The sequence below is a fragment of the Mizuhopecten yessoensis genome, unplaced genomic scaffold (assembly GCF_002113885.1).
Source record: "Mizuhopecten yessoensis strain PY_sf001 unplaced genomic scaffold, ASM211388v2 scaffold4511, whole genome shotgun sequence".
Lineage (NCBI taxonomy): Eukaryota > Metazoa > Mollusca > Bivalvia > Pectinida > Pectinidae > Mizuhopecten > Mizuhopecten yessoensis.
In genome coordinates, this window is record NW_018405583.1 from 279,843 (window position 1) to 294,425 (window position 14,583).

Consider the following 14,583-nt stretch of genomic DNA (forward strand, 5'->3'; position numbering starts at 1 on the left):
TGGTACTTTCTAAACTAAGAAGAAATCTGTAGGCCCAGATGTTACCTCTATATATTCATGTTGTTTCTACACTTATAATAGCATCATTAATTAATTTGTGAAATGTATTTAATGATCGTGAATTATTAATTGATGTTATTTCCTTTGTAGTGTTAATTTGTGAAACCCTTAAACAGTGAACGACCGATCAATGATGTATAGTTCAGTTTGTTAATTGGTGGGTTTGTTAATTGGTGAGTTTGTTTGCTTTGAATACTCATTATGATTGTTTCTATTTTTTTAATACAAACCTCGTCAACCTGTCACGCTGTAGATTTTACAAGTAAAATAGTAATGACACGTTCAGTGACATCGGATTAGAAGGCCGGAAATTAATTGGTCCATGTTGGCACCTTGCGGTGACCTAGAAACCCCTTATGAATCTTACTAAAACCCTTGCTGGACGAGTAAGAGTTTAAACCATTCATAATTTCACACATATCATGTGACATGATTGTGTAGTTATTGTACATTTAAATGGAAACTATAATTATGAAACAGACTATAGCGACTCTGTAATGGTGCGCATTCATTTCCTTTAACCTGTTTACTCTGTTGTGATTGAGCCCCTTGTTAGACTACAATAGTCTGGTGTGTTTGCTCCAGGTGATATATTGGAAGCTTTGGACGAAAACTGTATTAGCCAGGATATAGAGACACACAATACTAGTTTGTTTGAATTAGGATTTTGTTGTACATTCAAATAACATATAGGAACTGCTACAGTGTTACATACATCAGTGATGAAGATATCTATGCCGAGAATATGGAAAATGAGACCAAGTATAAAATCAGTGTGTTTTGCTTGTTTTATTTGTCTGCTACTAGTCTTCTATATTACAACATCAATGCTAGGTAAGTATCATTTATCACATGACCCGGAGGTACATCATCATCATCAACATCATCATCATCATCTTTATCTTAATCATATAATTTACGGTTTTCGCAAAATCGTAGTTTTATTTTTTGGAGATGTTTCATCTAGGTTATGTGTACGTAGTTCAAGGAAAAACAAATAGTCCCGTGTACTACTATCGAAGGATTGTTTTAAGTAAGCTAAGGAATGTTGAGGCCAATGTGACTTCTATTGTGGCTACAATTGTGACTATTGTGACTACCATTGTGGCTACCATTGTGACCATTGTGACTGCCATTGTGACTACCATGAGACAATTGTGACTGCCATTGTGGCTACCATTGTGACCATTGTGACTGCCATTGTGACCATTGTGACTACCATTGTCACCATTGTGACTGCCATTGTGGCTACCATTGTGACAATTGTGACTGCCATTGTGGCTACCATTGTGACCATTGTGACTGCCATTGTGACTACCATTGTGACCATTGTGACTATTATTGTGACCATTGTGACTACTATTGTGACCATTTTGACCATTGTGACAACCATTGTGACCATTCAGACTACTATTGTGACCATTGTGACTAATATTGTAACCATTGTGACTATTGTGACTATCATTGTGACTACCATTGTGACTACCATTAAGACTAACATAGCTATGCACAGTTGGTATTTCTTTTAAATTCGGTTTGGTAACTGTTCCTTCACAAAAATATTCTATTATAGGATTTGGTGAAAATTGTGAGTTAGTCGTATTTATCAGCACAATTTGGTCACTTTGCATAATCGGGTAAATTGTTCTGTTTTTAGCATAAAATTCATTGATTGAGCAAACAAGTTTTCCCTTTTAAACTCCTTCAACTCTTCCCATTACTTTCCATGTTGGTTAGTTGTTTACATACTCATGGTACTGTTATCGTTTTTTAGTTATTAACATTGTACTAACAATCACTATTAAAACATACACTCACAATAATAGTCTTGTGTAAAGTATACATAAGGGGACTGCATAAAACACCTTCTGGTTGTTTTCTGTTAGACAATATTGTTTTGTTTACTTTTGTACTTTGATTACAATGTAAAGGTATAAGATATTTTTTGAAAACAAAGGCATGAGACGTCAATAGCATATCCCGATTCCGCAGACAATAGAAGACACGAGTTCAATAGAACGCCTATGGTAAATAAAGCGGTAAAAGTATCGACAATATCCTATCAACAAATGTCCTTTACAAGTGATTACCTTCTTGTTTTGGAATGTGCCTTTGAAAAGCCACAAACATGTCACAGTGTTTTTGCTTGATTTGTTCGTTTGTTAAATTTCAAGTTCGTGTTCAAACGCATAGATTGCTTTCAGTCAAAGGATCAACAAGGATACACGCTCCAACGCCTATTTGATGTAACGCAAAAATACAAATATGCATTATTTTTAAGGGCGGTATTTCAAAAGTTATTTTAAGTAATGAAACGCGAAATTTTCCATGCAACTTAAAGTCTTCAAGATTTAATTAACGAAAAAATGTTTAATTATAGATGTTACACAAATTTACTTAAACGGGATTCTGTATAGCTAAATATGTAAATGATTTGATAAAAATAACAGTAAAAATACTAAATGTTATCATATCATTTACAATAGCTTGTATATGAGTGAAAACTGTTTTTCCGTTCAGATAAAGTGTCCCATTACGGATCGACGAACGGGAAGTAAACAAGCAAATTACTTCCTTTTCCTGAGATAACTTGTGTATACAGTCGAACCTCGTTATCTTAAGTGAGTTCCTTTGTTTGGCGTAAAGCTATGTAAAGTGTTTGGTCCAATATGAGGCTATATATGTCATTGATTTTTCTGACAGTCGACGTATTAAAACAGTCGATAAATAACAAAAACATAACTATATATAAAAACAACAACAATTTATTCATAATCATATTCATTAACTAATTAATGTTCCAATAAACATACATGCTTTCTGCGACCTCGTGCTATGCTGATAGAAATTGAAAGGCGGAAATGATAGTGCGCAAGTCTTTACACAAATCACTGTATTGGAACGTACACATTGGATTGCTCAGTTGATTTCGACATTCCGCAATGGGTATGAGTTAATCAGGAAACATATCCACATGTATAGACCCCAATGACACTTGACATCTCCTCAACACGACGTACTCAACAATACTTATCGTAGTGTTCCTATAATCTCTAAATTAATTATCAGTGCCATACAAGCTCATGTAAAAGCATAAACCGACGAACCAGTCCTAGGTTGTTATTTTTACTGTGGAGCTTATTTACGCCTGACCGCACACTGTGACCAGTACTGATTGTTGTTATTCAACATTGATGAAGTTTGTTTATTTATTTGACAAAGTGTTTTTACAGTCAAACACATTATAATGCCATAAGTTTAAACGAAGTAATTATGACCGAGCGTAAGCTGCTCAATGAGAACGATGTTTACCGTAGCACTGCGTCTAGTATGTTTCAAATAATTAATGAATAAATTTCGAGGTAGGCGATATTTTAATGTAGGATTTACGTTGTTGGGACCAATGTTTCACTTTGAAATACTTCGAGTTAAACGGGGTCTTCGAGTTATACGAGTTCGATCGAGATAACGAGGTTCGACTGTACTTGTGCTGAGGTCACCGTAATATTTACATGAAAGTAAGATTATATGAAAAATAGGTTTCTTAAATGACTTAGAGACTGTTTCCCAACAAGCAATAACAGTGAGGAATACATTTATTTCAGCTTAATTCCGAACCACCAATATTATTTGTCACTTATAATATTTGATTTAGGGTCTAATCGTATTACAAATATTTAAACCCCAAAACAAAATTATCACGCAGTTTGAGATTTTTGTGTAAATATAAATAAAAGGTATTTTAAATTTAAGTAAAAGGAAAATAAACTTTCCAACAATATAATCAAACAAGCACAAAATCATAACCTTAATGCTGATTTTTAAAATTGAAAAAAAATAGTGACGTGTTTTTACAATCGCACTACAACTAAACATTACGTATAAGGGCATATTTTTTAAAGATGTTAATAATTTCAGATTATGTCCATAAGTTTATTTTTGAGAAAAACTGACCGATAGAAATAATTAATAAAAAGGTATCTCGGTTATTTATCTTGTAAGTGTTCGGATGTGGCATCGACCGGCCACTGTCTAGTTGATTTTGCCTAGATACGAAACGAGGCCTTTTTTTGCGCTAAAGACATAAGTGCATATCGTGTATTTTCGTGGAAAACAATTAGTGAACTACCATTTTTTCTATTATACATAAACACTTAGCAAGTGGATGCCATACCCAAAAACTGTCTTAGGTGATAGTATGTGTATTTTGACCAAATTACCTCTGAAAATCGACATCACGGTATGTTGAGATACCTGTACAAATATGTACATAGCTAGCAAGTCTTAAGTCGATGATAGAAATATTGCACCATAGATTAATCGATTATGCAACCATGATCATTAAGGACGAACAATTTATTTAATTGAAATTAAAACAAATGTATCCTACAATGTCAACAAACCGGCACAAAAAAGCATACAGTATCTCAAAACAGGAAATAAATTTCAGGATGTGCTTCATTGTAGATCTCATTAAAATGTAACCTTAATCTTAAAAAAATAATTGCAATCTATAAGTACTCTTTATGAATGTACTCTTCCGAGGTTTCAATCACGTTCAAGTCACTTGCTTTTCTGAGTTAAAAGAATACATTTAAGCAATTTTACTTCCATAATTTAAACGAACATATTGTTTTTGTCGATTCTATAAACATTCATACAAACCTGATAACTCACTTAGAAGATATTGTATTAATGTGTCTTGCAAATGGTCAGAACCGAAAATTCACTTATAATCACATACAAAATGTGCTATGTCAAATTGGTATATTTGACCGATTATAGCACAAAACCGAGCACACCGACATTTAAATCTTTTTGCCTTCCAAAAATGCATATAAGAAAAAGGTCTAGTACAGGGTTTTGTTTACTTCTCAGAGGTGTACATCCTTAAAAATCACACTGAACAATCATTACACTCTAAGATAGTTACAGGCTTATTACCTTCCCAGATACGACTGTATTGCATATGTTGGTTAGTAAGTGCTCAGAATATTGTGACTCAGATACTTGCAAACAGATTGATAAATTTATATCAAAATCAGTTATAAAGGTGAAATAGCACAGTTGTTTCGCCAAACGTTCAAAATGATTCCCGTCTTCCATGCACGTAATGTGTCGTCCTAGAAACAATCACATCTCTATCTTATCACCTACCTGTTTTATACTTTGTTTAGTAGCTATCTGTTTGAAATCGGTTGCAACGAGATAAGGCTATAGATAACGCATATTTTCACACTAAATTAAATGTTATACTTCGTTCAGGTAACGTTAGCTAGTGTCTATTCTTTAGCAGTTGACAACGTAGAAGTACATTGATGATACGTTGAATACCAATTCGAATCCAATACCATACTAATGAAGCCCATTCCTGACGAGCCGTGTTAGACATCAACTCGTTACGAGGTTAAATGTGGTCGAGCTTACATAGTGCATAAGGTAGCGTCTTTTATCGAGTGTCCATGTATCTCTGCAATCTGCATGAGACACTCCGTAATAACGTGGACACATCCGACCTAACATGCTGCTAGTGACACCATCACACTGGAGACCTGACTGTTGTCTATGTAACACACAATTTGTTTTCGATAACACAACATTAGAAGTGTCTCTGAACGTGAAGTAAATGAAAACCTAATGATTTGTTTTATAAACACAATCATTTACAGAGAAGCAAATGCCATTAAATATTAATGTTATCATTAAAACAGGCATTTCCAAAGTATGTGATTGGTGGAATTAAAAGTATTGCTTAAATCAAAATATTTACTCATTAGGAAGATTACATTTAGTTTCAAACAAGAGTTGATAACATATTTTTCTTTAATCTTTCACAACACATCCTGTTTTATTGAGGTGAAGTATTATTATACATCATAAATATATCGGCGTATTGAGTGCTTGTTTTTGCTCGGGTTATTACGTTCACACGGCAACTAAGATCAATTTAACAGCAAGATTTAGTTTTTATATTAAGATATGCAGTGGGGGAAAAGCACAACGTCACGGAAAATAAAAATGAGTAGATTTCAGCATACATAAAGTCTACTGCATACCACCTACCCCGTGTATCTGTCAAAACTGGTCAGCAATTAAACATACATACAGGTACACGCATTTATCGGTTCATTAAGGATATTTAAGTAAGTGTAAAACCTGCTTGTGCAGTAATTTAAGTTTGTTCATTTCGCAAATATAAAATACCCTATCGATTCTAGGTAACGTTTTATTATACGTCATAAATATAGGACCGTATTGAGTGTTTGTTTTTGTTCGGGGTCCACACAGCAGCTAGCTAAGGTCAATTAAAGACTGGGTATCTAGGGAGACACTGACGTAACGATAGAGTAAATAAAGAAAAATAAATAAATATAAAGGTACATGTTGAAATAGGGTCAGCAGATCAATTGTTGTTCTCCTATTTCCTCTAGGCAGCAGACATATTAGACAGCTCCGGCTCTAGAGGGCCGATAGCGTCATTTACCTTATAACACCATCTATGTGCAGTGGGATAGAGCACGTCATTTCTGTACCCGATTTGGAATGATTCGGTGTAATGACATTACTATAAAAAGGGCGTATTATCTTTTTGCGTTTGAGTTTCCCAAGCTATATTTCTCCCGTTCAAAAAGCAGTCATAATTTCCAACCTTTCGTTCTTAAACGGGGTTATCTCTCACCTCTTATTTCCAGTTATATTTTCTTTGTCCTTTACTGTAGTGTTAATATGAAATTTTCGGGTGGCGCAATGGATAGCGCACCTGCCTTTCATCAAAGCGGCCGAACCAACACGATTAATATAAGTTTTAAAAAAATTGCAACTGTTGTAACATAAATAAAGTTTATATTTAAATACTTGTTCATATAACACAGCAAACGAAATTGTAATGGGTGACATTTCTGTGATTAGTGCGTACTCTGTCACCTTCATCAATTAAGTCTGTCTAAGACAGAGTACAATCGTACTAGTTATCGAAACGTCTAACGTTAACCTTTCACTAGTTGTGCTTTAGAAACCTATAAACAATCTATACTTACCGACGTGGGAGACATGTTTAGAAAGATTTACTTTTGTGTTCTGATTGCCTTGTTTTGGGAGGCATGCTTATTTGTTCATCTTTTGCGTGCCGTCTTCCCCACTGGCTTTATGTATGATAAAATCAATCCTAAAAGAAAATAGTAAAGCTGAACTAAAGGTTTAAATGCATCAGCATCTTAAAGTAACTGAGTTGACAGTGTTTAAATCCGGCCCATACTTCTCTAGAACAATATTGATAGAGACTCGAATTTAAAAAGAAATGGCGATGAGCAAATTGTCGAAATTATTCATCAAAGAGAAACAACGTAACGTTTCCAATCCGAAACGCCGTGGGATCCTACAAACTGGTTGGATTGAACAGAGTGTCAGAGTATACAAGTTTGATGAACACAAAAAAATGCGATAAGAAATGTCGTAACTGTTGGGTGTCAGTGTTGACCGAATGTCAGAATATTCAGGGGTTAGGCCAGACACATTTCATTGCGTATTCCTATTCATGTGCAGGTACCTGTGATATGTATGTAACTTATTGCATCCACATCAGTGCTGATGTAAACAGCCACTCTATTCAAATTATTTCCTATCTTTTAACAAGTACCTGTACTAAATAATTATCATTTTATTTGCAGACTGTCCAAGTATGGCTTTAAGACAAATGTTCAAAAAGAGGGATGACCTAGAAAATAGCTATTTATATAACCAACAAACATTAATCGGCAGACAGAAAGAGAGAATTATTGACGATAATGATAAAGTAGTATTAATGTTAGAATCAAGAAAGATGTCTAGTACAACAAAGAATAGTGCAGCCAGAAAACTGTTACGGGACGATGTAAGCCGGAAACAGACAACAATAGCGCCTGAAGCAGGTTAGTAGCCACATATGCGTAAAGATTAAACAAACAGGTGTTTCTAACTGAAAATAGTTCCCCTTTTTAGTTCCCACCTGCCGTTACTTGCTTTACAAATGATCATAATGTTCTTATTAAGCAATTCCAAGAAATGCTTTATACCAAATTCGGTTAATATCCGTTCTATCGTTCGTCTGGGGTTATCTGTTAAGTTAAAGTTGACAGACAATTAACTGTTGCTTTTGAAATAACAGCACATTATGTTTAGGTTTATATTTTTTTCCCATATCTTTTTACGCTATGATCTAGATGCCAGATGTTCAATCATGTTTATTTCTAATTATTATACAATGTATCATGCTGTGTAACTCGGGCCTTTATTGTTGAATCAAGCAATAATAATTACATACATTGTATCATTTTACATGTGTACTATTATTTCATCTGCAGGACCAATACCTATCCTGTTGGTAACATACATGCGCAGTGGATCATCTTTCGTAGGGGATCTGCTCAAGGCTTACCCCAAGACATTCTACGCATTTGAGCCCCTGCATATATTACAGGTCGACGTGAGGAAACAAAGACCTATACGATACTTCGACGGGACGATGAGGTACCTGATTTAAAAAATCATTTATTTGAATATAATCAATTCATGCATTCGTGTGTGCTTTTCAAATATTACATCAAAATTCGAATTGGGGCCAAATACCGCTCATGTAATTTGGTAGGAATAATACATACTAAGCTTTCGAGAACGCCAGTTTCCGTTGCCAAGCAAATAGTGCTCTTTGCTTGCCAAATGAAACAGACTTTTCGAAAGCTCGCAATAAGTTTTCAGTTACTGTTTATTCAAAAATAAACCTAACATTTAGTTACTCTGGAAGTTTCGGCAACAGTTGCATTTCATAATTAGGTACCATGCATCTTTAATTGTATTTTGTATTAATCTATAATCTATCACGTCTTTATCATTTCAGAAGTAGGAACAATTTCCTAGAACTATCAGTTGATACGATAAGAGACCTGTCCATGTGTAGGATGGAACAACTACCACTGTCATTTTACAGTGATGGATTCTTTACTGCCTGCACGGATTCCTCGAAATTCCACATATGCATGAACGGAAGTAAAATAGAAAATGATCTAGAAAGTGGAAGGAAATGTTCACGTATTCTTTCGAAAGCATGTCAGAGATCGGAATATTTTGTTACAAAAATAATACGTATGCCTCTTTATGCTTTGGAACCTCTCCTTGAGAAAATTCCAAGATTAAGAATTATTCATCTACTAAGAGATACAAGAGCGACAGTCTCCTCACAAGTCAACGCTGTTCGATATGCTATGGGCAACCTCCAGCCTTCAGTTTTGAAATTTTGCAACCGTGTGTATGATGATATCGTGACCAGGGAGGCTCTGGAAAGGAGATATCCAGGTCGACTGATGACAATTGAATATGAGGATATAATTAAAGAGCCTATTGATTCCACGAAAAAACTTTACCAATTTTCTGGTATGAACTTAACCCGACAAGTACAGAAGAATATTCTACGATTGTTTTCTAAAACCAGAAAAGGTGTCAACTTCACTGTGATATCTTCAATATGGCGGACAAATCCTAAAATGTCCGTAATTAAAACAGTGGATAATAATTGTCAACAGCTGTACACAAGATATGGTTTTAGAGTTTTGAATGAACAAGATTTAAAAAACGTTTCAGTATCTTTGAAACTGAAATCAGCACCAGCTTTTGATGATTTTAGAAATGAATAATATTAAAACGGAAGTCTATTTGAATATTTTCTTCAGATGTTATATTGCGTATTCCTCATAGATGTCATGATAATTTTCAACTCAAATATGAATATTGAGCTTAGAAAATATGTCGTGCGGAAGGAAAAAATCTATCGAACTGTAGGTTAACTAAATCAACATCATAACTCCAAACATTAACAATAAGAATAACCACGATTATACTCTATTAATCAAATTACAACTATTCAAACTAGCGTCAGTGTGATTTCTGCTAAATTGATATGCCCTACCCCCAACCCCCATCCCTACAAACCCACAACCGAGTCAACTAGAGTGATTGATATAAATTGGAAAACAAATTGTTTCATAATTGATGTAAAGTAAACTTAAAATAAAATAGCAGCTTTATTTTTGTTATTTGCTTTAAAGAGTTATTTCTTTGGACAGAGTTGTTGACTTTACGTCTTCTCAGACGAGCAGGTATGGATCAGTCATATATCTGTATTAGAATCATGCCGTGTATCAAATACAGACTCTAATGCAAATTTTATTTCTTCATTCTCGATCCCTAGATAGCATAACAAACAAAAGTGGGTTGCAATGTATACAATTTTCTAATAAACATAATAGCCAGCATAATAATCACAACTAAAGATAAATATAGTATTGGTGGTAGATAGTGTACATTGTTAGATTTTATTGTTTTGTCGATAGTATATGTTGTTAAATTCATTTAAATGTTAAAATGTTACAAACAGCACTTTTCAATAGAGCCTTACTTAGTATTCTTATATGGAACGGAGTTGATACCAAGGTTACTGACAAAGGGAAATATGGTACTTTTATGATTTTATTGCAAATGTGACGTTTCTCCTTAAAAAATATATTTCAAGTATTACTATTTACAAATCCTTTGTCCTACAGAAACAACAAAGTATTCATCTTTTGGATTTCACATTTTACTGTGATAAATAATGTATAAGCAGGCGTGTTAATTGTAGCTTACATATTATTCTTCATTTGACAAATAATGCTGTGCAGGAACGCTTACCTTTTGAGAGCGCATTGCTATTGATTCTGTTGTTGTGGGGTTCTTCTGGTTAGGTGCTACCTTGGTTCTTGTTGTTTTCCGTCCATATCAACCTAGAGTTCATATGCTGTCCTTTTGTATTAACGATGTGAGGCGCAGTTTGTCTCCATTTATCAAGGTTTATTTGCCACAATACACCGGCATAGGTGTACATCATATCTATTTCATTTTGTGGTACAATACACAATCGCAGGCTCTGATAGACTATGTATTAATTAACAAAACATGATATTAAAATGAAGCGACATTTCATCATAACTGATTACTACACCATAAGTTAAGTTCGTGTTTTATGAAAATGTTAATGTGAAGTATCAAAACCAATCATCTCAGCAAGCTTATCTTTTAATCCATAGTACTCCCTTTCAGTTCTGTTTTTTCCACTAAAATGTAATATCCGGATATTTTCTATTACACGTGTCATTTCACCTTGATTAATTTTCCTGTTTGAAGTCAGATACAGGTAGCTTGTATTGATATTGCTTCGCTGAAATGACACTCTCTCTCTTGTGTTACGGATAGGTCTTGTAGAATGACATGATTGCATTACTCTCGTTTGATAAAAGGTAAATGAAACAATTGTTAATCCCCTCAAGAAGTTAATTGTTTCGTTGTGTGTATCGTTTTGCCATAAATATAATATATTAAGATTAACATAAAATCTGACACCGAATTTAGGTCAACAGTGCATACAAGTTGTGTAGATGTAAACAAAGCCAATCTTCAGTGTATCACAAAACACATCATACGGCATATTTCTTTTTACAAAAGAGTTTGTGTTTATAACAATTATTCGTCAGTCAGTGTAATTGATGCTATATCAATGTATGTGAACAGCCAATGCTAACCCTCCTCTCACCACTGCTTCCTAACAGTGTCAACATGTCACAGTTAATTCGGTATTCAAGAGCTTACTCCAAATAGCATGACTCCCATGATAGATGTCGCCTGATGACGGACAACCACACAACACAGGGTTTCCAAAAGATGCATGTTGATTTAGACTATGAACAAGACTCATGATCAACTTCATGATATCATTGAAAATACACTATCTATTTGTGGGAATGAAGGTTGATTATTTTGAGTATCCTCATTATTGTGCTTTGTTGTCACTACTCGATTTCCCGCTATGATGACGTGACATTAGTTGGATTGGAACTAGACTTATATGGTGGGTGTCGTCGATGAAGCATAAAGCGCTTAACCTTCTGGAACATATGGTCTTATTCTCCTTAATTTGACAATGGTGTCAATATAAATCTTTCATTTGTTCAAATTTTGCACTAGTTTTATCGATTCTTAGTTAAGATTTTTGAAGGTCAATTCGATAGTTTCTTTTCTTGTCCAACGGATAAACGGCAGATAAATACCGATTTTTACTCCCAACTTTACGAGTAATAAGGTAAGTGTGGTTGCTTGTTGTTGTTGTTGTTGTTTTTCTTGTTGTTAGTATTCAAACATTTCATTTGAGTAACATTATTACAAACAATCTACATTTTTTCTACTACATAACTACTATTTTAATTACATATTGACATAAAACATTTATTATTTATATTTGGATACCATGTATACAGTTAAATCTCGTTATAATGTCGCCATTTGTCCAAGGAACGTTTAGGGGGTTTAATGGGCATGACAATAAATTAAGGGAAACGTAGAATTCTTAAATAACATAAAAAAGGACTTCGAAATACGTTGGCTATTATCGAGTTTATACGAGGGTCCTTATATCGAGGTTATACTGTACTTGGTATAGTGTCTGAAACTACATTGAATCAATAAAGTTTGGCACATTATATCTGTCCTTTAGTGTTCATCGCCTACTGTTGCTATTTGTAGCATTATTTTTGTATTCTGAGTATTCCTGTTGTTAGGCATATATATCCTACGTTACTTTTAACTCCGAAATGATACCAGTCACTACATTATTTAGAAACACTTACTTATGTGTGGTAGTGAGGACACATTCTGTGTCAATATTATGAGAAACAGAAATGCAAAACTATTCCCATTATCCTGAATGTTATAGACTGTTTCTTAGAGCCTCACCTATGGGAACATCTACAAACCAACAACAACATCACCAGTTGTAATACGTATTAAGAAATACTGCATACCGGCATGCATACATAAAATACATTCTAAGATTGTTATTCTTGATCTAACTATAAGTATTTCATTGCAAAACTAAAGTAAATGTATATTCAGTGCAAGCGTTTTTTAGAGCAGAATAATCTCAACCGAATATATGCTTCTTGCGATGGTCTAAATCCATGCTAGAAGCATAAAAATAAACGGTTTTAACTCCTAGTGTTTACATAAGGCTTGTAGCAGAAATCTTAATATATGTATTTGCAGTCAGCAATATTGTCATGAGGTCGTATTTGTGTGGTTAGTCTCCTAACTTTTATCGGAGCTTGTGGCTATGTTTTCACATACATGTCATAACGTACTTTATTTAATTCAAACATCCGAAGTGTAAGATACGGTAAGTCAGTTAAGACATGAATGTTGGTTGGTTTTTGTTTATTTCTTCAATGTTTTGTTTAGAAATGGCGAAATCATAATTTGAAAAGATAGTTGTTTCCGTTTCTTTTCTCGAAGTGAAGTTATTTGATTCATAACCAACAAGCGGTATCATATCATAAAATGGAATTCAATATAAGGCTGCTTTTGGAGAAGTCTTTATTTGTCTTTCCTTTTTGTTCCCTTTGCCACCATATCTGATATTGTTTCCTTTTAACTCCCGCTATCCTATTGTTCTACAAAACAAAAAAAATAAACTTTGATTATTCTTGAAAATATAAAAACGTTTAGAACTCATATGACAGTAGTACTATGGCAATACTGACGAAGATATTGATTTTAAGTAAGTCTTTGATATAACAAGAAGTCGAAGAAGCAGAATCCAGGTCGTTATTCTGCACAAGATTTGAACTTGTATCACAAAATCGGTTCAGAAACATGTGACCAATAGGAAGAAACGTTACAGTACAATCCCCGATCATACGACAAGGAAGTTGTGTGAGAGTGTCGAGGGCTTTCTGCTGGTCTTCATCTAGTGGTTGATAGAATACTACATCGACGTATATCTCAACACATTGTTTCTTGTTCTTTGTCAAACCAGGGATGCTAACAAAATCACTCATCCTGTAGAGTAGCTCTGAGGATAGAATATTTCTATAAAAAGTCTTATGATTGAAAACAGCTTTGTCAAGACCGCCAACAGTCAATAGCGGATAGACAAATCTGTAGTTAACTACACAAACGTTTGGTTGAAACAGTCTTCTACAGTACCCATCCACCTTCATATTTCCAAAACCACAATCTTTCCATTTTGGCATTCCAGTTTCCTGACAACGACATAGATGAAATAAATTATAAATGAACATGTTACATAATTTCTTAGTGTAAATTAATGATGAGAAGAAATCGATCTTTATTGAAATAGGAAATACATCGTATTTAAAAGTACTAAGCACTAGTTACGTAAACATTTTATCGACCTTTAAGGTTATAATGACAGTGTACAACCTACAGGAATGTTGAGAACACAACAGGAGAAAATACATGTACAAGCATGAAAATGAGACATATCAGATAAACGATAAAGACAGAAACAAATAGGGAAAAACATATACTCAAGAAAGGAAGGGAAGACAACAAAATTACGTTCATAATTTTGCAACAGTGCTGAGACAAGGGTGTTTACAAGCGGTTGAAGAATCAAAAGCTAAGGTCATAAGACGAAGATATCCACACAGGGTGGGAAATTCCAAA

General features: G+C 34.1%; 1 protein-coding gene across 1 annotated transcript; it reads left to right on the forward strand.

Moving 5' to 3' along the window:
• Nucleotides 1-646: 646 nt before the first annotated feature.
• Nucleotides 647-9,725, forward strand: LOC110449140 (carbohydrate sulfotransferase 1-like). Its single transcript, XM_021495784.1, has 4 exons — nt 647-894; nt 7,728-7,967; nt 8,400-8,565; nt 8,933-9,725. The coding sequence occupies exons 1-4, from the start codon at nt 783-785 to the stop codon at nt 9,723-9,725; spliced, it is 1,311 nt and encodes a 436-aa protein (XP_021351459.1). The 5' UTR covers nt 647-782.
• The last annotated feature ends 4,858 nt before the right edge of the window (nt 9,726-14,583 follow it).

Bases quoted from the DNA above. Each gene is read 5' to 3' on its own strand.
- LOC110449140 (XM_021495784.1), top strand. From the start codon at position 783: ATGAAGATATCTATGCCGAGAATATGGAAAATGAGACCAAGTATAAAA. The intron at 7,968-8,399 runs GTTAGTAGCCAC...TTTCATCTGCAG, and splicing joins AACAATAGCGCCTGAAGCAG to GACCAATACCTATCCTGTTG. The intron at 8,566-8,932 runs GTACCTGATTTA...TTATCATTTCAG, and splicing joins TACTTCGACGGGACGATGAG to AAGTAGGAACAATTTCCTAG.